The 22936-nt window shown below is 41.6% G+C and overlaps 4 protein-coding genes and 1 long non-coding RNA gene across 5 annotated transcripts; 3 read left to right on the top strand and 2 right to left on the bottom strand.

The window, feature by feature from the left end:
* Window positions 1-1587: 1587 nt before the first annotated feature.
* chp1 (calcineurin-like EF-hand protein 1) lies at window positions 1588-7372 on the top strand. Its single transcript, XM_076748988.1, has 7 exons — window positions 1588-2015; window positions 2391-2463; window positions 3494-3574; window positions 4182-4306; window positions 4390-4451; window positions 5175-5297; window positions 5770-7372. Exons 1-7 carry the CDS (start codon window positions 1949-1951, stop codon window positions 5821-5823), a joined length of 585 nt encoding a protein of 194 aa, XP_076605103.1. The 5' UTR covers window positions 1588-1948; the 3' UTR covers window positions 5824-7372.
* An 824-nt stretch (window positions 7373-8196) lies between these two features.
* Window positions 8197-13063, top strand: LOC143331998 (uncharacterized). The gene is made up of 2 exons (XR_013078170.1): window positions 8197-8508; window positions 9067-13063. It is a non-coding gene; the product is annotated as an uncharacterized LOC143331998 (long non-coding RNA).
* A 437-nt stretch (window positions 13064-13500) lies between these two features.
* oip5 (opa interacting protein 5) lies at window positions 13501-16019 on the bottom strand. The gene is made up of 5 exons (XM_076749208.1): window positions 15788-16019; window positions 15188-15254; window positions 14802-14924; window positions 14435-14516; window positions 13501-13882 (listed from the first exon to the last, which is right to left on the bottom strand). Exons 1-5 carry the CDS (start codon window positions 15957-15959, stop codon window positions 13799-13801), a joined length of 528 nt encoding a protein of 175 aa, XP_076605323.1. The 5' UTR covers window positions 15960-16019; the 3' UTR covers window positions 13501-13798.
* Window positions 16020-16414: 395 nt separating this feature from the next.
* On the top strand, window positions 16415-19961 carry nusap1 (nucleolar and spindle associated protein 1). Its single transcript, XM_076749210.1, has 12 exons — window positions 16415-16560; window positions 16702-16770; window positions 16864-17079; window positions 17270-17405; window positions 17698-17787; window positions 17887-17999; window positions 18117-18167; window positions 18254-18426; window positions 18818-18975; window positions 19078-19194; window positions 19281-19389; window positions 19483-19961. The coding sequence occupies exons 1-12, from the start codon at window positions 16486-16488 to the stop codon at window positions 19568-19570; spliced, it is 1395 nt and encodes a 464-aa protein (XP_076605325.1). The 5' UTR covers window positions 16415-16485; the 3' UTR covers window positions 19571-19961.
* A 74-nt stretch (window positions 19962-20035) lies between these two features.
* Window positions 20036-22876, bottom strand: ndufaf1 (NADH:ubiquinone oxidoreductase complex assembly factor 1). Its single transcript, XM_076749211.1, has 5 exons — window positions 22612-22876; window positions 21435-21974; window positions 20966-21151; window positions 20752-20826; window positions 20036-20619 (listed from the first exon to the last, which is right to left on the bottom strand). The coding sequence occupies exons 2-5, from the start codon at window positions 21948-21950 to the stop codon at window positions 20479-20481; spliced, it is 918 nt and encodes a 305-aa protein (XP_076605326.1). The 5' UTR covers window positions 21951-21974; window positions 22612-22876; the 3' UTR covers window positions 20036-20478.
* Window positions 22877-22936: the final 60 nt, after the last annotated feature.

Consider the following 22936-nt stretch of genomic DNA (forward strand, 5'->3'; position numbering starts at 1 on the left):
CACCAAAAAGGATGAGTACCGAGTGCCTTTCCCTTTAGCGCCACCATGAGGTTCACGTCTGTGGTTTTGAGTGAAGTGGGTCTCACCTGGGTGGGTTGCCATGATATGTGGTTCATGCATTCCAGTCCCTGTAAGGATAAACTGTAATAACGCTGCTAGTCCCTTAAGTTTTCATCTAGCAACATCATCAAATCAGAAATTCAATCAGTCGAATCACTTTTTAGGATTTAAACTGTTATTTATGACCAAACAGCTGCAAAACTAAAAGCATTCCCAGCTCTGCTTTGTGATTATTTCCTGTGCCACAGATCTGGCTGACTGGCTTGAGGAGATTTTGATTGACAGGCGAACAACATCACACACTTCAAACAAATGCTGTTCTGGGTGATGAAAGCCTTTATGAACTAATAGAACAGCGACATCTAGTGACCACATTTTGACCTTCACCTTATATCTTTAAAACAGGATGAAGCTGTATTGAGATTGTGTGGAGGTTCTTTCTTTAACGTTTCCACAGTGTTTCCCTTTTTTTATTTTAACCTGCAGTATGTATTTGATAACTGATATGTGACGTTTTATAATTAGATATGAACATTCAATAGTTGATATTTGGCTTTTCATTATTTGTCCTGAATATTTATCATTTTGTTACTCAGAATACTCAGAATCAGCTTTATTTAAGGACTCTGACTCCAGTTTTTCGTTGCTCTCATTCTTGCATATAGTTTCAATAGAAATAGGTAGAGAAGCTAAAAACAAGGACAACAAAGGTGAACAAAGACATATAAAAAATAGACATAAAACTACACATACAAGTATGTGAAAAAACAGTTGCGTATATAAATATTTATAAAAAGCAACAATAATCAAAAAGCAAAGTCAAACAAATTGTTAACGAGTATGTGGTTATGCACAGTATATGCATGTATGCATGTATACATTTACTGTAAAACGATTATTAAAATTAGTTTCACATTCATAGATTATATATATATATATATATATATATATATATATATATATATATATATATATATATATATATATATATTATTTTTTTTTTAAAATAATTGATTTTAAAAAGTTAATTGAACTTTGTGGTGGGGAAAAAAACAAAACAGACAAATTATTATTAGGATCTGGACATTTTTGTAATTTGCCTAGAATTTTTTGCCTTCAGTTTTTAAGGTAATTGATTATTTCAACAGTTTTTTTTATTTTATTATTTTATTTTATTTCAAGAGTTTTATCATTAGATGCGATGAAAAACTGTTGGAGAGTGAATTTCGTTGAACATTTGAGCTCAACGTCTGATCCGCGGTTATGATTTCAATGGTCTCCCCCGCAGGATGGTCCCCCACTCCGCAGCTAGCTTCTCGTTAGCATGACTGCTATGAACTTTGCAATGGACGCTGGTTAGTGCTCATTTCAATTGTAAGTATCATCTTCATTTGTTTAACAGAGTGGATAATATGGTCTTTTAATTAAAAAAATATAGCTAGCTATAGTCAAATTTTAATCAGGCAAATACTCTGCTACCCAACTCCGTGGAACCGCCCTGGTAGGGAGGCGGCCCCTTTCGTACCAGCCCTCCTCTTAAAACAGGAAGACAACCTGACCGAAACCTGGATTGTTAATATGAAAACACGACCTACTGTAGTATCGTTAAATCTCGACTAGCACAGCAAACTACCCACGGAGCTCCATCACCAGGAGGACCGTAAACGGCTGCCTGGATTAAACTGTAGCTGTCACGGCGTTGTTAGTTGCCAGCTGCCTCGCAGAAAATCGAATAATACGAGCGGAGCAGCTTTTTAGCTCGCGACGTTAACGTTAGCTTGTTTGCTAACTTTAACACGGATCCGGAGCGAGACCTCACAGCTGGTGTGGTTGCGCAAGACGACTGGCAAGTCTGCTGGTTTTTCAACACCCTTGAACAAATTTCACAATGGGGTCCAGAGCGTCGACGTTACTCCGAGAAGAGGAAATCGAAGAAATCAAGAAAGAGACTGGCTGTAAGTGGAGCTCAGGCTAATTCCTGTGATGAAGATGAAGACATTCACACATTAGCAGCCGACTGTAGTTAAATATCTGTTAGCCACCATTCACTGCACCTAGCCGGTTAATTATTTGAAACCTAAAGGTTTTTATTTTAGTAAAATCCCCGAATCACGTAACACGATTAAAATGAGCACTTACATTACTTCCATCGCTGCTGTGCAACAGGATAAAGTGCACACCAACTTACTCTGAATTTGACAGTTATTATCAGCGACTTCTGGAGGTGTAATGAGCTCCGGTGTTTAGGTGAAAAGTAATCTTGCCTTGAGCACGGTATGCCTGTTATCTTCTGTCACCTGGTAATAAAGTCTCTGGTACCCTCCCTCCAGTCTCCCACAGTCAGATCACTCGCCTGTACAGCCGCTTCACCAGTCTGGATAAAGGTGAAAACGGCACACTCAGGTAAGCAATAACACAACCACATTAAACACCATTCAGAAGCTGTGGCTCATTAGTTTGGTTCTTTTACCTGACATTTTGATACAGACAGACTGCCAGGTGAAATGACAGGTGGCTTAAGTTAGTTTATGTAAGTTAAAACAGATTTTAAGTATGAATTTCCTCACTTACAGCTTTGCAGATTGTTTTTAAATGAAATTGTCTGCAGGTTATTCTCGCCTCATATTGGCTCTGAGTGTGTTTTTGAAGCCATCAGCAGGTACAGAATTGCTAGAAAACAGCAGGCACAAAACGTTTTTTAATTGAACTGTGTTTACTAATTTTATTTATGATCATTTTATGATAGTAATAGGAATTCAGATGAGTGATGACATTGTCATAAGATCAACATTGTCAGCCACAAACCATTCATCCTCACATGGCGTTCGCTGTGATTGATAACAGATCTTTCATGTCACTTGTTATCTGAGGGAAATCAGATGTTGAGCATTCAGTTGCAACCTCAGTGTGACATTTCTGTGGTTTGTGATTAACTTCTTGCTCAAACCTTCGTCTGAGCAGAACAAGCAATAGGTGATGAAAAAAGTAATCATTAAGGCTCAGCCTGGCAATAAGAGTCCGTTTGCAGATCAGTCTGTCAGGGGTTAAAAAAACAGGATCTCCCTGCAGATCTTTGAAAAGACGGTGTGTTTACACATCACACATTCTGGGTTCTGCTCGTTCTTGCTCCAGTGCTTGAAGTCACAGCAAACAGCAAGCTCATTTTTCCCAAGGTGACTTTCTTATCATTCATTTAGTGTCACAACAGTGAATTTTACACCTCCACTGACCAACTTCAGGTCCCACTGATGCACCAAAGAGCCTGGTTTTAAATAATGATGAAGCCGTATGAGCATTGTACTGTGTCTTATGTTTTCGAAGTTGCTCACAGTCTGAAGATCTGTGGTGAATTGTTGTAAGGATCTAAATTAACATCTCTTTTGGTGTTAATTAATGTTAAACCATTAATTTTGATCACATCTCCTGTCTGCAGTCGAGAAGACTTTCAGAGGATCCCGGAGTTGGCCATCAACCCGCTGGGAGACAGAATCATCAATGCGTTCTTTCCTGAGGGGTGAGCTGCTCCTGTTATTTGTCTGCTGTCTTTGGAAAGCTTGTTGTTGTTGTTTTTTTTCCACAGGAGTATGCATTATAGGTTTGAGTCACAACCACCACAAAGCTGAGCGAGGCCGTCAGGCTTGTGGCCGCTTGACTGCCGACTCGAGAGGCTCAGTCTTTGCTGCCAAAGTCACCCGGGGTTTTTGACCACCGCCGGTTCTGTCTGTGCGTTTGGCAGCTGCTTGGCCGTTTTATCAGTCTGAAAGTTGAAAACCAGATGTTTTCAGATGTATCATTAAAATCCCAAAAAGTCAGATGTGTAGGCGTCTTAATTTTAGCCGCGGCGTTTAATGGTTTTAGATGTGTTCCTTTTTGCTCTGCTCTTGGCTTGGCTTGCTTCAGAACAACATGGGAATAGAGTTGGAGAGCGTTTTACTCTGTAAAATGGTGTTGGGTTACGACTTGTGAGTTTTCATTGTGTTGCTCTCGCAGCTGATGAGTATAAAGGTAATCTGAGCTGCCACAAAGAGTCAATGATGGTTTCTTTTGTGTCTGTTACCCAGAAAGTTTGAGTTAATCACTTGTGCTGTGTGGTGATATTATTCTCCGCCTCTGGTTTTCAGAGAGGACCAGGTAAACTTCAGGGGCTTCATGCGGACTTTGGCTCATTTCAGACCAATTGAGGACAATGAGAAGAACAAGAACTCTGCCAGCGAGCCACTCAACAGCAGGACAAACAAGCTGCTCTGTGAGTGTAGAGCTCGTTCACACGGGTCATGACCATTCACAGGATTTCATGAAGTCGCTCACATGTATGTTTCATTTTTCCAGTTGCTTTCCGTCTGTATGACTTGGACAGAGATGACAAAATCTCCCGGGATGAGCTGCTGCAGGTGAGTGGATCAGTTTGTCAGTAAGACAGTGAGTCATAGTATGGTTTGTGGAGACAACTGGTTCTCATGATAGTTAGTCAGCCAGATGGTGAATAATTTGATTTTTCACGGAGGTCCATTATTTCTACCTCTGAAAGTATTTGCTATTCAGTTATGTCACACGGTTAGCAAAGGAAGAAATGCTTTTGTGCAGCATCCGTCAAAATGCTGACGAGAGTGAGGGATTTCCATGTCGATGAGAAGGCTTTGACCTTGTGCTGATGATGAGGAGATATCTCACCTTAACTACAGTCCGATTTTCCCAGACAGTCTGATATCCTGTATTTTGGCTTCCCTCTGTGTTATTTGTTGTCCCTCTGTGAAGCCATCTCGGTTTTGGTGACATTGTGTGACCTATAATTACTATAAGCCTGAGGTTAAATGACTCAGACAAATCTCTTGTTTTGCGCAAAACACTTGCGTGTGGCCTGCTTCATGTGATGCCTTTAACACTCTGAACGTGCAACTCAACGTAAGAGTTGTTCATCAGTAAGTGCGTCTTCACTGCAGTGTGGCTGCTGTTTACTCGCCGTAATAACTACAAATTATCTTGTGTAGTGCTTAAAGCTTCAGCTCTAACGTTGTTGTATTGTCTGGGCAAACCTGACTATTAATCTCTGCCAGGAAGCGTTTGTCACTGGTGTTCATTAACCACGAAGGGACTTTTTGTTGGCTCTTTCACAGGTCTTGCGGATGATGGTTGGTGTAAACATTTCAGACGAACAGCTTGGCAGCATTGCTGATAGGACCATACAGGAAGCGGACACAAATGGAGATAACTCCATTTCCTTCAATGAATTCATCAAGGCAGGTTTTTGGGCATCTGTTACCTCTTGTGTACTTGTTTATGCTGCTGTATTATTTGCTTTTAGTGCTTCTACTAAACTACTAAGGATGCTTTTAATGAAAAGCTCTGACCATGTACCACGACCACGAGCGCATACTGTACATTTTTAGCGTCGGAGGCCCCAGTGGGACATAAACTAGAGCCCAGTAGTGGCCACAGACAAGGAAAAAAAAAATATTCCAAGGACGCATTTTACTCAGTACAGGATGGCTTTGCATGTGCATGAAGCTCTGGTCTTCATTACTTTGAGCACACGGTTTCTTCATTTCTGTGAACAACGGCTGACGAGTTAAAATGTTTCAAATCAATGAAAATACTGAAACTGATCCACATTCTGTTGACTTCTGTTTAAACCTGCCAGTAAAGCTGTCGTTCCAGGTTACAGAAACAGCGATTCTTCGTATCTGAACGCGTTCTGCTTTGTCTCCTCAGGTGTTGGAGAAGGTGGACGTGGAGCAGAAAATGAGCATCCGGTTCCTGCACTAAATTGATTCTTCTTCTTCTTCTTCTTCTTTTTTTTAAATTAAAATTTGAGTAGAGCTTCAACACAGCAGTCGGTGTCAGAACACAACCTCATCCAGCTTGTCAGCAGGCTGCTGTGGCCCACACTACGAGTTCACGCCGTCAGGCTGAGCGTTAGGTCGACGATGTCATAGATCTTGAGTTTCTGCCTTTGCGCTGCTCTGTAAACAAAGGGAAAAGTTGCGTGCCTTGGGTTGTTTTATTCAATGTCACTTCACTGTGTGGAACATTATTTATTGGAAAACTTTTAGAAGGTCACACTTAGAACCACTGCTGTTCTCGTTCCTCATGAAGAATCCATTCATAGCACGGTACGTTAAGGCTTCTTGCTATTGCAGTGAGTAAGTTCATTCTAAGTTTACTCCTGCTGTTCCATGGATATTTAGCACATGCCGTGTGTTTTTTGTCCTTATACATATGCAATGGTTCAAAGTGAAACTTGAAAGGTGTGTGATTCCACTTGAGGACAGACAGTGTTTTTAATACTAACAGGATTTTATGACTCCTTTTCTTTGGCTTGAGGCAGAGCAAGTCAGAGCAGCCAGACAGGCAAGTTTGTCCCTTGAAGCAAAGCAGGACTGGCTCCACAGATTTTTGTGTTTTTCTCACTGAAGTGCCATGACTTTGGTTCCCCTTTGTAAGTTATTATCTGAACAGTAAACAGGAACCTATGGCTGTGTGTTTTGTTTAGTTTAGTTTTGTTCATATGGGTTAACCAAGCTACTGCCAATAGATTGTAATCATCTGTTTCAATTGTTGGACTTGAAACCAAAGCAAGTTTGACCCTGTTTGAAAGCCTGAAACCACCCAGGGCCTGTTGGAGCCACTGCTGATCCGATGTGTGAATAAATTAAAGATTGTGGTGGTAAGAATGAGGATTTCCCAAAAAGTGCTGCTATCTTATTGGTTAGTGTGTGTGTGTGTATTACCGAGCGCCTGTTCTGGCAGGTACCTATAGTGCTTTTACAACATGGTATCATGAGGCTTTAGCTCCGCCCGTGGCTACTTTCAAAAAGTTTTTCCACCTGATTGAATCCTAATAAAACCCTGTCTCATGGTGTCAGGCCCTGCGGTTAGTTTCTAGACTTAAAACAGGTAAACTCATGATGACGTGCTATCCTTCTATTTATATGATTGGTCTCCTGTGGCTCAGAAAAACGTGTTTGATCATTTAAGCACTAAACAACATTTGTCTTTCAATTTCTTCCCCCATTGACTAATTCTAGATGCTGAAGAGAATCAGATGCATTCAAAATATATTTTCTGTACAGGCCTGTGTACATGAACTGGTGTGCAAACGTCTGACCCTTTAATCTTTAATGTGAGTTTGTTAAATCATTACATGGACACCCTCCAGCAGCGGAGTGCAGGAAACACAGCTTGACGAGTTCATCAATCATTATGTGATTATCAGTCAGATATGTTTCACGTTATGTGACGTTGGTCAAGGTATTATCAAAGTGATTCATGAATTTGATTTGAATAAAATAAGTGCCATGCTTGCTTTGTGTCACTGATTGTAGCTGGGTCTGTTTTTTTCTTAGTCGCCCACTTAATTTTTGAGATGAAAGAAATTCAGCTTGCACAATGAAGACATGGAAACATGCAATAAATGCAAACAGAAGCCAAAATTAACATGTTGATACTGTGGTACTTTCAGCGGCATTAAAAACCATGAGTTTGTAGAATGTGACTGAATTAGAATAGGGTTGCAAAGTTATTTCCATTATTAATGATTAAGATTTAAAAAAAAAAAAAAAAAACTTTAGAAAGGTTTTGAGGATTCAAGATGTTCAATTTGCAATGAAGCAGCAAATTCTTACATTTGTATAGTGACAAACAGCAAACTGCGGACAGTTTTGCCTTATAAATAAATATTTATTATTAATGTGTAATTTTATGTCAATTGACTCCTTGATTAATTGAGTAATCAGTTTTCTATGCGATCGAATACTCTGTCTAAACGCTTCTAGCAGTCAGCTAGACCACCGAAGTTAGCATATCACTGGCAGGCCTCTAGCTAAAGTTTAGCCTTATATTTTAATCAATGTTTTACTCTTACAGCGGCTGTTCTTTAGAATTAGTGCTTTTAATGCTGAAGAACATGTTTGTGTTGATACATAAACCTGCGCTACACTTAAAATAACTTCATTAATAGATGGTTTTTGGTCTTCGGGTTGGTTTTTCCGGTCATTTATCACTACAGTTAGCGGCAGTGAACGCACCACAAAGTTGATTGATTAAGTGTCACGAGAGAAGAAGCGGTACGTCCGGGGCGGGCTTTCATTTTGATTGACAGCTCTCCGACACAATCGTCGCACTCTTCCGTTAGCTCGTAGTAACAGAGCGAAAATGGCGTAGAGCGGAGGGTGTGCGGAGAAGGGGACGAGGGGACCCTCTCCTCTCCGGGGTGGAAGGAGGGAGGAAAGCGGGCCCGGAGCTTTTCGGTTTATTCTTCTCGGAATGTGTCCTTACACCGTGCGGCCACTCTGCCTGGAATAAAGCCGCCATGCGTCCAGCGTGAGAGACCTAAATGTGTCACCGTAGAGGAAGAAATCCCCCCTGGCTTTTGTTTACCATTATGAGCGCTGCGGCTCGAACCACAGCGGAAATACCTCTGCATCGTTTCGGACCAACGCTCACACCAAGGTCAGTGCTTTTCACTCATGCCAGACCTGTGGACCAGCTTTAACACATATCCCCGCACGTCTTCCTCATTTTGGGAATTGGCAACGCACTTAAAAGGGAAAATTCACTGTTACATTAAATATACATGACGCTATTCCAGTGATATCTCTAACCTAAGACAACTCTCATCCTGAGCTGGACGTCAACTTGGCCTGTCGTCAGTCAATATCCCCACACTCCGTTTATTTGAACAGATTTAGCATTTTCTGATAAATGATAAGCTGAAGTAATTTTTCAAGCTAAAATACCAAACATCTACTCTCAGCTTCTTCACTGTGGATATTTGCTGTTTTCTGTATTTCTTTTTTTTTTTTTTTCTTTTTAATTAAACAAGACATTTAAAGATGTCACACGGGGCTTTAGGGAATTTTAACATGTATTTTCACTATTTTGTGACATTTAAGCTGTCACTATAGGCAGATGTATAGATGAGATCATTGATATGGTCTTGTCTATCAGCTGTTCAGCTCTGAAAAACTGGATAATAATACAGAAATTATGCATGAATTTTTATTCTAGGATGGACTTTCCGGCTGAAGCACAGACCAGAGGGAGATCCCCCTTCAAACCAGCCCCAGTGCCGACGACAGATCACTTCCACGTCCACCCAGACGTGTGGAGGTAAAGAACGAAGAGTCACTGTGAAGATGACCTCTTTTGGGCTTTTGGGACACGGGTGTCCTCCTTCCTGCTGTTGCTGGGACACTGGCCCTCTCCCCTCCACAGAATCCCCCACTGTCCTGGCCTGTTTCTGCAGCACGATTATCCGTCAGGACATCTGCTAAGATGGCGGGCTAATGTGACTTCCACCACGCACAATCTGACCACGTCTACATGTAGCCAAACGCTGGCTTTGCTGTCACTAAGTTGTCTGAAAGTAGAGATGCGCCAGTCCATTCATTTCAGTCCTGATTCTGATTTCAATACCTGAATTTGCATTTCTGCAGATCCCGCTACCAGAGCTCTTGAATTTCATTATTATTGCTGTTGGTGGTAGTAAACCACACAGCACCTCTTACTAAAAGAGCAAAAAATAGACAAAAATGCATTAAAATTTAATGTATTCCCAAGCAATTCATATCAACTGTAGGCTAAGGAAGCATCACACACAAACAGGTGTAGGAGTGCAAATTGCTTTGGCAGCTCGTTCAATGATTTTAACTCAACAACTCAAATGCACTGCAATGCATCATCCACTACTGCTGAGTAGATTTCTGTGCATTCAAAAGTTCAAACATATCAAAACATTTCAAGAGCGTGATGGTGAATTGAACTCTCCTTTGTTTCTGTGTAGAGAAATAAACATCTACACTATCAAATAAATTCAATCAAGTAAGCCAACTATAAGGAATCTGGATCGGTCCAATATCTGATGAGTGAACAACATCAGTATCGGGACCAGACACTGATACTGGATCAGATCGCTTCCATCTTGATCTGAAAGGCTGAGGTGTTTGGAAGTCTCCCATCATTTGGCCATTTTCAGTCAGATTTGGGTTAGTTTGTTATCAAGCTGCATGTAAACGTAGTCACTGACGCTTCCTGAATAAGTCAAAAAGTCCCCACACGCTCTGATTCGATCAAAGCAGGTTGATAATGAACAAACTGCTCCCGTTTCCTGGGAAGAAAGTAAAGACACAAGATACTGTAGCAAAGATCAAGGCCTGTGATTAAATTAGACGCATAGGGTGTTTTTTTTATTTTTTATTTTTTTGCACTACCTCATCGCCATAACAAGTCCAGCAGGAGTGAAAGGGAGCGCGATCAGTACAAGGAGCTGAATGGTTGTCAAGCGCCACAGCAGTTTCGTATCGTACATGATTTCTGGATGAATCTGGCTTTAGTTTTAGAGCTTTTTTTTTTTCATTCAAACTGTGGTCCCCTATGCATCTGCTCTAAAGGAAGATAGTAATGTTTTTAGTCCATGCTTTAATTTTGGCACTTTGGGTTTCTTGCGATCTCCTTTGTCGAGTCTGCAGGTTTATTCACAAAATGCAGGTAGAGACAGATTTGGCAGCATTCCCCTCTGACTCAGTCCTTGAATTCCTAAGATTCGGCAGTTTACAGTATTTAAAGTTAGTCTTTTATTTTGAAAGTCTAGCTTGCTCTTCCTCCTTCAGTATTCTCTTTGTTCGGTCTTTGTCAGTCTCCTTTACATAGTTTTAGTCAGACTTTCCCCCCAGATATGTTCTCATTCTGTCCTTTCAATGCGCTAACATGCGTCCTTTACATGCTGCAGGCAGAGACAGAAGTAAGCGTTTGATTCCAGACGAAATAATCTAAAAAATCATGCTTTGTGTCTGCCTGCTGCTTGTACATGTCCCGTAAGCTGAGTGCTGAAAGAGCAGCTTTTATTCCTCTAATTGAAGTTTATGGTGGATTTGTCCTAATCTGAAGGAAACCCTGGTCTCATTCATTCATTTTGGTTCCTTTTCACATGATTTATATGAAAAAAAAAATCACATTTACCGGGATTTGTGCAATATTTGATCTTAACTGTCATGTTGTTGACCAAACTGTATATTGTATAAACAAGTGACAAGTTGTTTGAAAGCAACAAAATCACCAATGTCTTCCATTAAGATATGTATAGACTCATGTGCATTAGCTTATTTAGCGGGACTGTGGTGCCAACATTATAGTAGCCGTGCATGACCAGTAGTGATGCTTGCTTCATGAAGAATAGTGAAATCAACTTCTAGGCTAAGCTGGAGCGCAAGAAACCATTTCGGTGAACTGAAAGGGCGGCAGATTGACGTACTGCGCCTTTAAATACGCCACATTTAGACACAGCCTTGCCCTAAAATCGTAGACTAATGCAAGATCTCCTTTGTGTTCCATGTCTCGGGTGTAGAATAAGTTGCATGATTGAATTACAGTGAAAGTGTGACACAATCAGGGTATGCAGTTAGTAAGTACTGATTCCAGTCGTTTCATTCAGGCGTATGTGCTCGATATAAGTAAGCGCTTTCTAGCAGAACTGCTGCGTGTTCTTTGGATCACTTATGGAAAAAAAAAAAAAGAGATGACCTAAATTGTATTCATGCACTCTCAAGCATCAAAAGTATTTATTATGCAACAGCCAAAAAGCTCCCCCAAAAAAAAGGCGTCTCAGATGTGACAATGATAGAAACCTTTATATTAAGAGTAGTACTGCAGTCTTAGATTTGGATAGTATTGCTCGGGATCCGACGTAGTGTTTTAGTCCTAGAATTCAGATCTCACCATGACATTGTATTGTACATAATACCTCATAATTTTGGGGATTCAGAGCGATATATTTTAATCCATAAAATTGTATTTGATTAGAGTTTTAGAAGCAATAACCTACAATAATGCATGAGTTTAGTGCCAGGGTGTAAGTGTTAAAAGGTCACGTGGAAAGGATTTTCCCTCCCTCTCTTTTATGCCTATGGTAGCTCTCTGTTAGTCACTTTTGTTTCGGGAGTCGTATAATGTTTGGCTTTAGAATACAGTATCGCTTATGGAGGTTTGGGATTCTTCCTGCAGAACAACGTACATGTGAGGACAGCTGTAGCATTGTGTTATTACACTGACAGATAAACTAAATACGTATATTTTTCACAGACTAACTTCCCTGCCTTGTATTCCTTGAACACCAAAACAGTAATGTAAACCGATCGGTACATGAGAAATGCTTTAAATATCAGTTCTTGTAGCATTTTCGCATCAAAACCCACCTTTCCTGTAGAGATGTAGACTTTCAGTAACTCTGTGGCTGCAAAGGACTTACTGAAGGAACTCGACACTTGTCTGAAAAGCACTTTCTCTCTATGTACTGACTTGCACCGTCATCATCACCATCCTGTCTTGAATACTGTGTTCTAAAAACCCTGTAATGCTCTCTGTGGGGATTTATAATCACAATTTATAAGCAAGTAGGCGTCTAGCGACATGAATATATGGGTTTAAAAAATATGCATGATTTAGCAGAATAACGAATGATTTGTATTGCATGCAATAATCCAACTTTGTAATGTGAATGAGTGTAATTAGGCTAATGAAACGTTCATATCAGATGTTCTGTGGCAAGGTGACAACTTGGGGGAAGGTTGTTTGACACAACAGCAAGCATGCTGAAGTAGCTTTGATCATCAGCTGTGGATTTACTGACTGAAGTGCACCAAAAAAAAAAAAGTAACGGAGAGGAGATTAGCGTTTTAAGTGTTTCTGCTCTCACTCTCTGTTGTGCCAAACGCCACCCTGGCAGTACAGCCACAGTGCAGCTGGAAAACACCATTCAACCTTTGTTCCCTTGAAAAAATAAGTAACTAAAGCTTAGGTAAGATGATTAATGACATTACTTTGTTGATCAACTTTTCCACTGAGGAGGTGGACTGTGTAGAAACTATGCACTCCAGAGGGAGGAAATGGGCATGCTTATTATGTGTGAGCCTCTTGTCTGGTTTTGTATGAACTAAAAAAAAAAAAAAAATAAAGAAAAAGAATCTGTATCAGAAATTCAGCAATAAAATGCAGCATGGTGCCAATTGGATGGCTGCGTGTTGATGTTTCCTTACAGTTTGGGTGCTGTGACGGAATGAGTGACGGAATAATGGAAATCATCTGAGCAGTGGAGCTAAAGTCTGTAGCTTCCCATCTGAGGCTGGTATGCTTGTTTTTCAACACTGATGAAGCCCAAACAGAGCTGCAGCAAACGAGTGTTTTCATTATCGATTAATCGGACAATTATTTTCACAATTTATTGTGAACGATTTATCATTTAGTCAAATTGTGAAAAATGCTCTTTACAATTCCCAGAGCCCAAAGTGACGCTTCAGATTCCTGCTTTTGTCCAACCAATAGTCAATGGACTTTTCTTTCCATTAAAGAAGCTGGAACCAGCAAATGTTTGAGATTTTTGACTGAAAAATGAAACAATTATTCAATTATCAAAATTAATTTTCTTTTATTTGACTAATCGCTGCAGTTCTGTGTGATTTTACAGAAACCTGCTGGTGTGAAAATGACATTTCCTGAAAAATATAAGCAATTTCACAATGTAGAACAGTCTTTGAAATCATCCCTCCAAACACAAACAGAACAGTCATTGAGTCAGTCCAACATATTGTCTCATCACATCTTTACAAAGTCTCCCAGAATCTAATATCCAGTTTATATACAGATAACTACCTTAGAATAATTTACAATGAAAACTAGTCCAGCAGAGGGATTGGAGAACACATGTGCTCCCTAACCCCAGCACCAGGCACCAGACTGCTTGTGCACACTATTGACTTGTTCCACTCCTGTTGGCCAGTCTGCTCTTAATGTGCGACATCTGATCCAGCAGCACGTCAAACTGCTGTCTCACCTGCCGAGGAAAGAGACACATTATGCTTTCAGTAAAAGGCGTTTGATTTCTTTGCCCAAAGCACACGTCATTCTTTATTTCCCTGTCACGGTCGTCCTTTGTCAGGCGTGAACTTTTGAACATGTAGGAAAACATCTGCAGGTACAATTCAAAGGGAGCTGGCTTTGCAGGAATGCTGTTTTTCCACCCAAGCAAAGGTCTTTTTCATTACAGCTGAGGCTGATGGGTTACAGCCTAAAATGTTGCTCTGGTGTCAGACTCAGGCAGAACTTTCACACTTAATTACCTGCTTCAACAGCTCGTACTCCTCGGGGGGACTAAATTAGTCTTTTGAAGGACTCATCATTTACAATTATTTAATTAGTTGCATAAAAGGGGCCAGATCATGGCAGGTAAATTACCCTGTTATAGAACAAGTACGTGCTTATCATACGTACTGGCAGTACTCAGGTTACGAGACCACAATGAAGAAGGAAGTGAAACACCGCAGTCGTACATACGGGTATTCATCCTCGTCGTCAGAATAAACTGTGTTAGATTTCCTTGTCTCACCTCTTTAATGCTCTCTCTGACGGGCTTCAGGTCAAATGTAAGCGTGGATGCTTTCACCATAGAGCCGCTGTTGAGGATGTAACTGCACAGAAAAATATGAAAGGGGAGATTTGAAGGATCAAGTGACCGAGAATCTCTTCACACTAACCATATCCATAGAAAGAAAGAGGGACGGCTCAACTATGCAGCTTCTGAAAATCGTGATGAAATCGGCTGTTTGATCGCTAAGATGAGCTTTAGAAAAAGCGAGTCACAAACTGGACAACGCTCATAAAGCACTTGTTTATTTTAGCCTCCCCAGACAGCAGTAAGCCTGTACACAAGAAGTCAATATGCTTTGTGTGCTCACAGAAGCTGCAGAGCTTACCAACTGATGTTTGCTTTGTTGAGGAGAAAGATGGAGCGCGCCAGGGCCAAACGCGGCGGGGCCGAGTGAATGACTTTCCCCACAGCAGCTTTGCAGCCGCGGCATTTTAGGAGACTGTAGATGCTGAAAGGAAACGACAGCAGTGAAAACAAGCAGGACGCAGACATCAACAAGCTGAGTGAGAGGAACACATGTCTCAATCACAGTCAGGAACCTGGAGCTGACGGCGGAGCAGAGGGGGTTTATGTGTGACTGCATGCAACCAGTGACTGTGTGCCTTGCTCAAGGGCTCAAGTCCAAGGACTTTTCCCACAAGTTCCAAGAAGTTGTCAACTGTAACGATGCTTTTAAGTTGCAAAACCGATTCCCATTTTTTCCTCACTCACCAATTGGCCATTTCCCCTTTATGTCTTGACTCCTTTGCATCACTGACGACCACATCATCGGTTACTCCTGAAGGGAGACAAACAGCAGGTATCGATTAATATGAAACTGGGATTAAATGTGATTAGCACTAATGTGGGGAGGGTGCAGTAGCCCTGAAAAGACAAATTAAAGAATATACCAGAAGACAATTTACAAAAAAACATGTCACAAGATAAAGTAGTTAAAATGCAATAGGGTTAACATAATAAAACAAAATAATAAGAACTTCAGCAAAAAGACACCAGTTAACTGAGCTACCTCCACTAAAATAAAGTCTATCCACTGAGGAAGACCATAAGACGTGGATTCAAGATGCAGAAAAATCAAGATTTTTAGTGAAAAACGTCACTTTCTATATATTGTTTGTATTTGCTTTTTTGGCCCCTCAGGGCCACCATAATCTTGACCTGCCCACCACCAGTCCACTCACTAAGTTACACTACAGACACACAAATAAATTTACAGACATGAGCCGATTTTTTTAATATCTAAACTACACATACAACTCATATTTTGCTTAATGCGTCCACAGTAATCGATGACAGATGAAGTGAACTTACTGAGACACATGATGGACTCCATGCACTTGATTTCCCCACATATGCCGATGGAGTCCCCCAAAACCGTGTTGCACTGCTGGCAGTGGAGAGTCATCCGCTGCTGGTGTTCTGTCTGTATCACCATCTTTACATCGGCCATAAACTGCATTAAGAGGCTCCCGTTAAATTCCATGTCAGTAATGTTTTACGGAGCCTCGCTTGCTAACGTTATTTCCCCGCTTGTGAATTTGAAGCTAAGGTTTCTTCTTCTAGTGTACATCTGTGTGCTGTGACGTCGGTTTGCTCGGTGTAACACTGCCACCATCTGGCGTAATGGCAGAAACGCCGATATACTACCAAAGGAACTTCGTTGCAAGTATTCAGGCTAATGCTTGTGAGCGCTAAATAAGTTTATGCTTTTTTTTTTTTTTTTTTTTTACTCATCTTAAGCATCAAAATTCAAGCTAAAACATTAACCTGTTGAGGAAAAACGGCCCAATACATTAACAATGGACAGAACGCGAGAAATGCTCCTTCGTCCTGATTGGCTGTAAGGCACATCCGGTCGTACACAGAAGCCAATCAAACAGCCCCGCTGCTATGTTTTGAATCGGAGACGTTGTAACGGCCAGGCGCCTACACGGCTCACAGAGCGAGAGAGAATCTGAACGTGTGTTTGCTGATTTCTCCTCACGAAACGGACTAAACTTTCACGAAACATGGATTTGGACTCCATGAAATATGCAGAGTTGCGAAGCATCGCCAAGGAGCTCGGCCTTAAAGCAAACATGAAGGTAATGGAATCGGCATTTTTAAATGAACGTTGCGATGCCTGTTCTTTGCTGTGAACGGCTTTTCGATGAGGCTAACAGTGACGGGAAGATGCTGTAACGACATATTGTAAAAACTACCTGACATTGTTTGTTGTAAAACAGGCCGACAAACTCCTGAAAGCCATCAAGCAGCATTATCAAGAAGAAACGAACAAGGAGGAGGACGGGCAGGTAATCCTGATCAATGAGCTGATCAGTCTTCAGCCATGTATGTGTCTGTTCAGATCTGATGTGTTCAAACCGATGTGTTGTCTTGCTCTCCAGGGACAGGAGAGGGATGTCAATGCTGTCCAAGATGACGAAAATGCGACCCAAGACAATACTCAGGGAAATAACGAGGCTTCTTGTCAGGAAGCAGTTTCCAGCCCCGCTGTGTTTGTCAACACACGTCGAGGCAAACGAAACGGTACCAAGAGAAAGATCTCTGATCCTGAATCGGTGACTGAGTGTGACGCCAAGTTACCTCCAAGTGCTGCAGAGGTATGACACATCATGACAAGCTCCACACAAATGCACTCACAGAACTACAACTAAATAGCATGTAATGAACTCCCTTTGTATGGAAAAAGATCATCTTGCCAAGTTTGCATGTTTTTGTGCACGTGTATCCACCACTGCTCCATTGATTCAAATATGGATTTAAGGCTTAAATGACTGTTCTTCCTTTAAGGGTGATGCTGAAGCGGCCACTGCATCCCTTGGTGCTAAGAAGAGAAAAGTGTCCTCTCATCAAAGTGGAGCCGAGGCCGCTGGCGCAGGACAGCAGCCTGACGTTAAGGATGAAGCACCTGTGGCTGGAGATGCAGGTCAGTGGTGTGGTTTGGTGAAAGAGGAAAACTCACAACTGTTAGTTTTAAAGCTGCAAAGATCAGTCGATCGAAAGGATTTGCTGCTTTCCTTTGTCATGGACAAAAGAAGTCATTTGAAGACTTCACGATGGGTTCAGTGAGATTGAGATGAGGGTTTTGGGGTTTTTTTTATTACATTTTACTGTAAAAAAAAAAAAAGTTAGTTGTTGCAGTTGTGGTTAATGCGTCCTGCTTTGTAGAGCCTGTTCTCTCTCTTTATTTTACATATATTTTAAATCTCTGTGTCCAGAAAAAGCACCGAATGTGGCCAAAGCTGGTAAAATCCCTCGTTACCAAGGGCTCAATCTCAAGAACAAGGCGTTGAAGCCCGTCACTCCCAGTAAGTTCTTTCTTTTTTGTTGCTCTCAATCTCCATTCAGAGCAGTAAAAAAGTGTTTTCCCCTATAAAAACTCTCAAAATGATTTTTTTCTTTTGTAGACTTCAAAAAGCTCCACGAGGCACATTTTAACAAGATGGAGTCGATTGACTCGTATATCCAACGGAAGACCAAGCAGATGGAGACTTACAGGAGTTCAGTTAAAGAACTGAAGGTGCTCAAAAACGTTTCATCTGTCTGACTTTATTAAGAACAATTTAAATGTTGCATCTGTAAGTGAACTTCATGTTTACTTTGGATTTGTAAATTTACATCCCATTTTATTTTTTAGAATCTTTCAGACAAAACTAAACTGCAGCAAGCTGACGGCAAACCTCAAGCGGTAAGCATCACCGCTCGCTGAGCATCCATAACTGTACAGACACCACAGCTGCAGTGTATGATCTCCTGAATGTGTGCATTCTGCAGAAGGCAAATCGTGCTTCCATGTTCAGCCCCGTCCCGGTGGATAAGAGAGCGGCGGAGGACAAACGCAGACACACTTTGCTCTCGGCCAGCAAAGCTCCTCCAAACAAACCTGCAGGGAAGGAAGTCGTTCCGTTCAGACCGTCTGTCCTCTCCACTCGCAGGATCAACGTTCGGTGAGTCGCTCTTTCTTCCACCGGGGCAGCAATTCATTTCAATAGCCAGATACTGCTCGCTCCTCCAGGGGCTTTAACAAATAACCAGCCATCACTGCTAACGTTTTGACGTTCGTCTCAGCAGCTCTTATTGGACGCATTGCTTCCGGGTCAACAGAAAAACACCCTTTAATTCAGATCACTCTAGAGATCCATATTCAATTTTCCATTAATAACAAACACTGACATTCACTTTGATATTAAAGAATCTTTGTCTGTTGCCCAAAAGCCACATGTGATCTCCTTTGATTCAACGCTTGAAAACTTCCAAAGCTGCTTGAATGCTTCTTATTGGTCGTGTATATGCAATATTCAGTGAGATGCTTTCATAACCGAATGTGTCCGCGTGCAGGTTCTCAGAAGCCACGCATGACAACGAGTACAAGAGGTCCACGGTGAAGACGCCAGCACGCATGTCGCCCTGCGTGACCTCCAGCACCCCACAAAAAGAGATCGCTAATGGAGGAAAGTCCAACAGTGTCAAGACCCCGTCTCTCTTTGTCACAAAAGGTACCTTTTGCCTTTCTGATCCCTGGACTGAAATCTGAATTTGCCTAAAGATGTGAACAGAGTGAGTGATGTTTTTATTGTTTTCCCCCTGAATTTCCAAAGGACCGTTCATCTTCACCGGCAACACGAGTATGTCAGCCACCCCCGGAACACAGAAGAAGTCAACCTTTGATCTGAAGGCGAGTCTGTCTCGTCCCCTCTCCTACAAACCTCACACAGGTACAAAGCCGCTTTTTAATTCCTCTGCTTCGTGGAAATCCAGCAGCAGTAGACGGACAAATCTGTGATGTTTTTTTGTTTTATAGGTAAACTGAAGCCGTTTGGAGAGACCAAAGAAAACACGTCAGAAAAGAAGCCGCTGAGCGCCGTCGGCTCGCATCAGAAGAATTACAAACAGCACCAAGTCCAGACAAGGTACGTCTAACATGAAGGCACATGCTGGAGGATCATCATTCGTAATCATTCATTCAGCATTGGTCTCTTATGGATGTGTGTGTCTTATTTTAGGGGCCATAGGAGGGCAAAACACATGGAGGACAGGAAGCAGAAGAAGGAGAGTTTGCTCGGAGCAAGAAGAGGCCTTGTCATGATGTAAACATGCGCCTCTTGTTTGTAGACGTTTGTACAGCCGGTTGTTCCACTGTAAATATTTGGCCGTCTGCAGCTGACCCGTTCATTTCTCTCTTTTTGGGGAAAGTAGAGAAGCTCACATTTTCTGCTGTCTAACCTACCATGCAGTGTTTTTAGATTTAACTCATACACTAGAATAAACACTTTATAGCTCTGAATGATGCATTTACTGTCACGTGTAGAGAGTCCACGTCTCCTTTTTGCTGCATTTCAAGCTTGTGCTTTGTTCTTAAAAATTTTTTGTCCTTGTTATATTTTTGCTCTTTTTGGGAAAGACTGTTAAAAGACATTTATGTACAAGATTTTCCTTGTCTGCGTTCTCCATTTTTAAATTAAAATTGTTGTTGCAGCTTTCCAAAACCCTGTGTTCGAACATTTGTGCCCAATTATGATTTGATGTTGAAACATGTCCCACAAAAACTGACAGTTCACATGAAAAATAGGTTTGTTAATTAAAATCTGGTTGGTTGATGCGTCACATGAGTAGAGTAAGAGTAAATGTTTGATTTTCCTGTAATTGTAAAGTCAAAGATGTCACGAGCAGTAAATTATCCTTGAATGGCAATAAAACTACATTTATGGGTTTTTGTAAGAAAAAAATAACGACTTAAAATAAACTCCATGACTAAATGAATAAATTGACCACAATTACTTATTTTCATGACCAGAAACACAACTTCTTCAAGGTTTTCAGCCAAGTTCTGCAGGTAAGAAATGGCTCACAGTCAGTGACGAATCACAAGTACAAGAATCCAGACATAAACTGTAAGGAAGCCTTACCAAGATTAACTGATGGGGTGGAAGTGACACAGGAAAAGTGGAAGTTTCAGTATAAGCAGCTATTATTCAAAAACAGTTTGTCCTCAAAGCCTTTCAGACTTCAGGGTTCCTCTTGTACAGCTCATAGGCGAAATCCTCAGTGTGCGCGTAATCTTTGCAGACGCCAATGAAATCGATCTCCAGCTGGAAGGGACCTTCAGTTTTATCTCCCAAGGTAAATCCAATGGTGTTTACCTACAAATACAACAAGGAGGAAATATAAACAGGGCATGAGAAGTTAAAATGTATTTGAATCACACAGTTAGAGGTTAAAGAAGATCATTTCTTTATGTATTCAGTGCCATGTACCATTTCCTTTGCTCTCACCTTGTCCAGCCAGACAGGATGCTGATCGTCCTGAATCCTCCCGCGATGTGTCAGGAAGAACTTGGAGAAAGGTATCTGTAAACGAGGAACACCCGAGTATTACAACGACTGCTTTCAGAAATCCATCAAATATCATGCAGCTTTTCCTAGAAGTGCAACAGAATGCCGTAAGAATCGTGTAAGACCTTTTGTTTTTAATTAATTTTTCACTCACCTTGACATCTTGCCAGTAGGGTCCTCCCCTGGTGTACAGGAAATAACAGTACACGTCATCTTTCTGGTGAGAGAAGTACGTTTCGGTCGCAAGGGTGATCATCCACGGACGGCCATCGCCACGCACGCGCAAATGCAGGGTGTTGAAACTGGACCAGTCGTGGTGTTTTTTTCTATCAAATGCAGCCTGGGAGAGAGAAAAGGTTTGGGTGTTAACTTTGAGAGCAGCTGCAGCGATCATCTAACTGAAGATCAGCTGAGACCTTTCCAGACCTCAGGTGTGGGCCGGGTTTCATTCCAATACAAACTTACACCAGTAAAGCACAGAGGAGGAAGAGGAAGTACTCTGTAAATTCAGCTGGTGTGTTGGGAATGACAATCAATAGCAGCTCTGGGTTTTGGTTACATGCCAAAGCGGCTGGTGGGAGATTCCACAAACTTCAGGAAGAAAAGTAAAGCAGAGCACTAACCAGCGGCTGCTGTGAGCGCATGGTGCAGTAACCACTGTAGCGTGTTTCTCCGTCCCGTGGAGGAGCACAGTTCAGAGTCCCGTACAGGAAACAGGTGTTATTGTTTTTGCCAAGCTTCAGGTAAACCTCGCTTTGTCCTCCTATCTCATGGTCTGAGGACAGCGTCCACTGCTTCAGGCACTCTGGGCCTCTGAACTCCCATATCACTCGGTTCTGCTCCAGCATGTGCTCAAGGATCGGTTTGCCCTCTGGGCCAACCAAGGGGTCAGAAATCTGCTTTGTCAGCAGATTGAAATGCTTCTTTATTCCCTCCAAACCCTTCGAGAAGTCAAAATTAATCTTCTGCCATGGGAACTTGTCTTCTTTGGGCTTGCCAGGTCGTCTGTATTCGCCCTGAATCACAGCTCTTGCGGGCACAGTGAGAGGAGTGACGGGGGAGAGGAGCAGCTGCTGGCGCTGGAGGATGGAGCTCAGCAGCCTCGCTGAGGGGAGACGCGTGATGTTCGTCAGAGACATTTCAGAGGTGATACGGACGAATCACTGCAGGGACACATCACGTAGAAAAGTAGGGTCAGTACACTCGAGATACAGGGTGGTATTGGTTGTGATGATCATGTCAAGTCCTTACATTATGATTTGGTTTAAAGTGCTCTGCCTGTCAATGATCTGCTTATTTTATTGGCCCTGATCACACTTGCGTCATTTCTGATTGGACTCTTGGTAACTGATCAAAATGTTTTTATTGTTTAATTTTTGACTTAATGGCTTAGCAGACGGTTTAGCTTCACTATTATCTCCTGAAATATGTGTAACATTGCGTGTTAGTCATGTATTGGGTGTCTGACTTGTGTCTCTTTGCTTTTGATTGTACAAATCAATTTCCCCACTGGTGATAAGTTACCTATGCGTGTTTTTGCCGAAAAGCTGAGCACTGATCACTGTAATTCTATTCACATATAAAAGATGTGCAAACCATTAGCCGGTCTGAGCTTTAAACATTACAGTTACACAATTATTGAATGATAATAATAATAACAACCGTCAGTTACGGCCATATTAAACCACATTTTGAAACCATTTCAACATTTAAACATATATAACTTATAGCTAATGTTACGCACACCAAACAGTTAATGTGACAGTGAACACACTGTTAGCTTAATCTGTCACTACTCACTCTGGCCATGTTGTACCAGAAGGGGAACGATGGATGTTTCACCGACTTCGGCTCTTGTTTTAGTTTGACTAAACCATCAAGTTTGCTCTTTCAAACACGATTATGGGTTGGACCAATTCATTAACTGATCGCGTGCACTCGTTTGCAATTCCAAGGTTGTTCGAATCCACACCGGAGAGCCAGCGGAAACACTTGTGCTGCGTTCAGTATACATACAGACAAAAATGTAATGCAGAGGCGATCAACAGCATGCGAGACCAGATTTACAACGGTGCAACGTTAAATTACCATGGATCTTGAATGCGGCTCTGGTGCACCAAAGATT

This window comes from Chaetodon auriga, chromosome 14 (genome assembly GCF_051107435.1).
Source record: "Chaetodon auriga isolate fChaAug3 chromosome 14, fChaAug3.hap1, whole genome shotgun sequence".
Taxonomy (NCBI): Eukaryota; Metazoa; Chordata; class Actinopteri; order Chaetodontiformes; family Chaetodontidae; genus Chaetodon; species Chaetodon auriga.

Bases quoted from the DNA above. Each gene is read 5' to 3' on its own strand.
- oip5 (XM_076749208.1), bottom strand. From the start codon at position 15,959: ATGGAATTTAACGGGAGCCTCTTAATGCAGTTTATGGCCGATGTAAAG. The intron at 14,925-15,187 runs GTGAGTGAGGAA...GTTTCCTTTCAG, and splicing joins AAAGGGGAAATGGCCAATTG to CATCTACAGTCTCCTAAAAT. The intron at 13,883-14,434 runs GTGAGACAAGGA...TTTCCTCGGCAG, and splicing joins TCAGAGAGAGCATTAAAGAG to GTGAGACAGCAGTTTGACGT.
- nusap1 (XM_076749210.1), top strand. From the start codon at position 16,486: ATGGATTTGGACTCCATGAAATATGCAGAGTTGCGAAGCATCGCCAAG. The intron at 16,771-16,863 runs GTAATCCTGATC...CTTGCTCTCCAG, and splicing joins ACAAGGAGGAGGACGGGCAG to GGACAGGAGAGGGATGTCAA. The intron at 19,195-19,280 runs GTACAAAGCCGC...TTTGTTTTATAG, and splicing joins CTCCTACAAACCTCACACAG to GTAAACTGAAGCCGTTTGGA.
- ndufaf1 (XM_076749211.1), bottom strand. From the start codon at position 21,950: ATGTCTCTGACGAACATCACGCGTCTCCCCTCAGCGAGGCTGCTGAGC. The intron at 21,152-21,434 runs GTTAGTGCTCTG...TCTCTCTCCCAG, and splicing joins TGCGCTCACAGCAGCCGCTG to GCTGCATTTGATAGAAAAAA. The intron at 20,827-20,965 runs GTGAGTGAAAAA...CCTCGTTTACAG, and splicing joins CCTACTGGCAAGATGTCAAG to ATACCTTTCTCCAAGTTCTT.
- chp1 (XM_076748988.1), top strand. From the start codon at position 1,949: ATGGGGTCCAGAGCGTCGACGTTACTCCGAGAAGAGGAAATCGAAGAA. The intron at 3,575-4,181 runs GTGAGCTGCTCC...TCTGGTTTTCAG, and splicing joins AATGCGTTCTTTCCTGAGGG to AGAGGACCAGGTAAACTTCA. The intron at 4,307-4,389 runs GTGAGTGTAGAG...TCATTTTTCCAG, and splicing joins CAGGACAAACAAGCTGCTCT to TTGCTTTCCGTCTGTATGAC.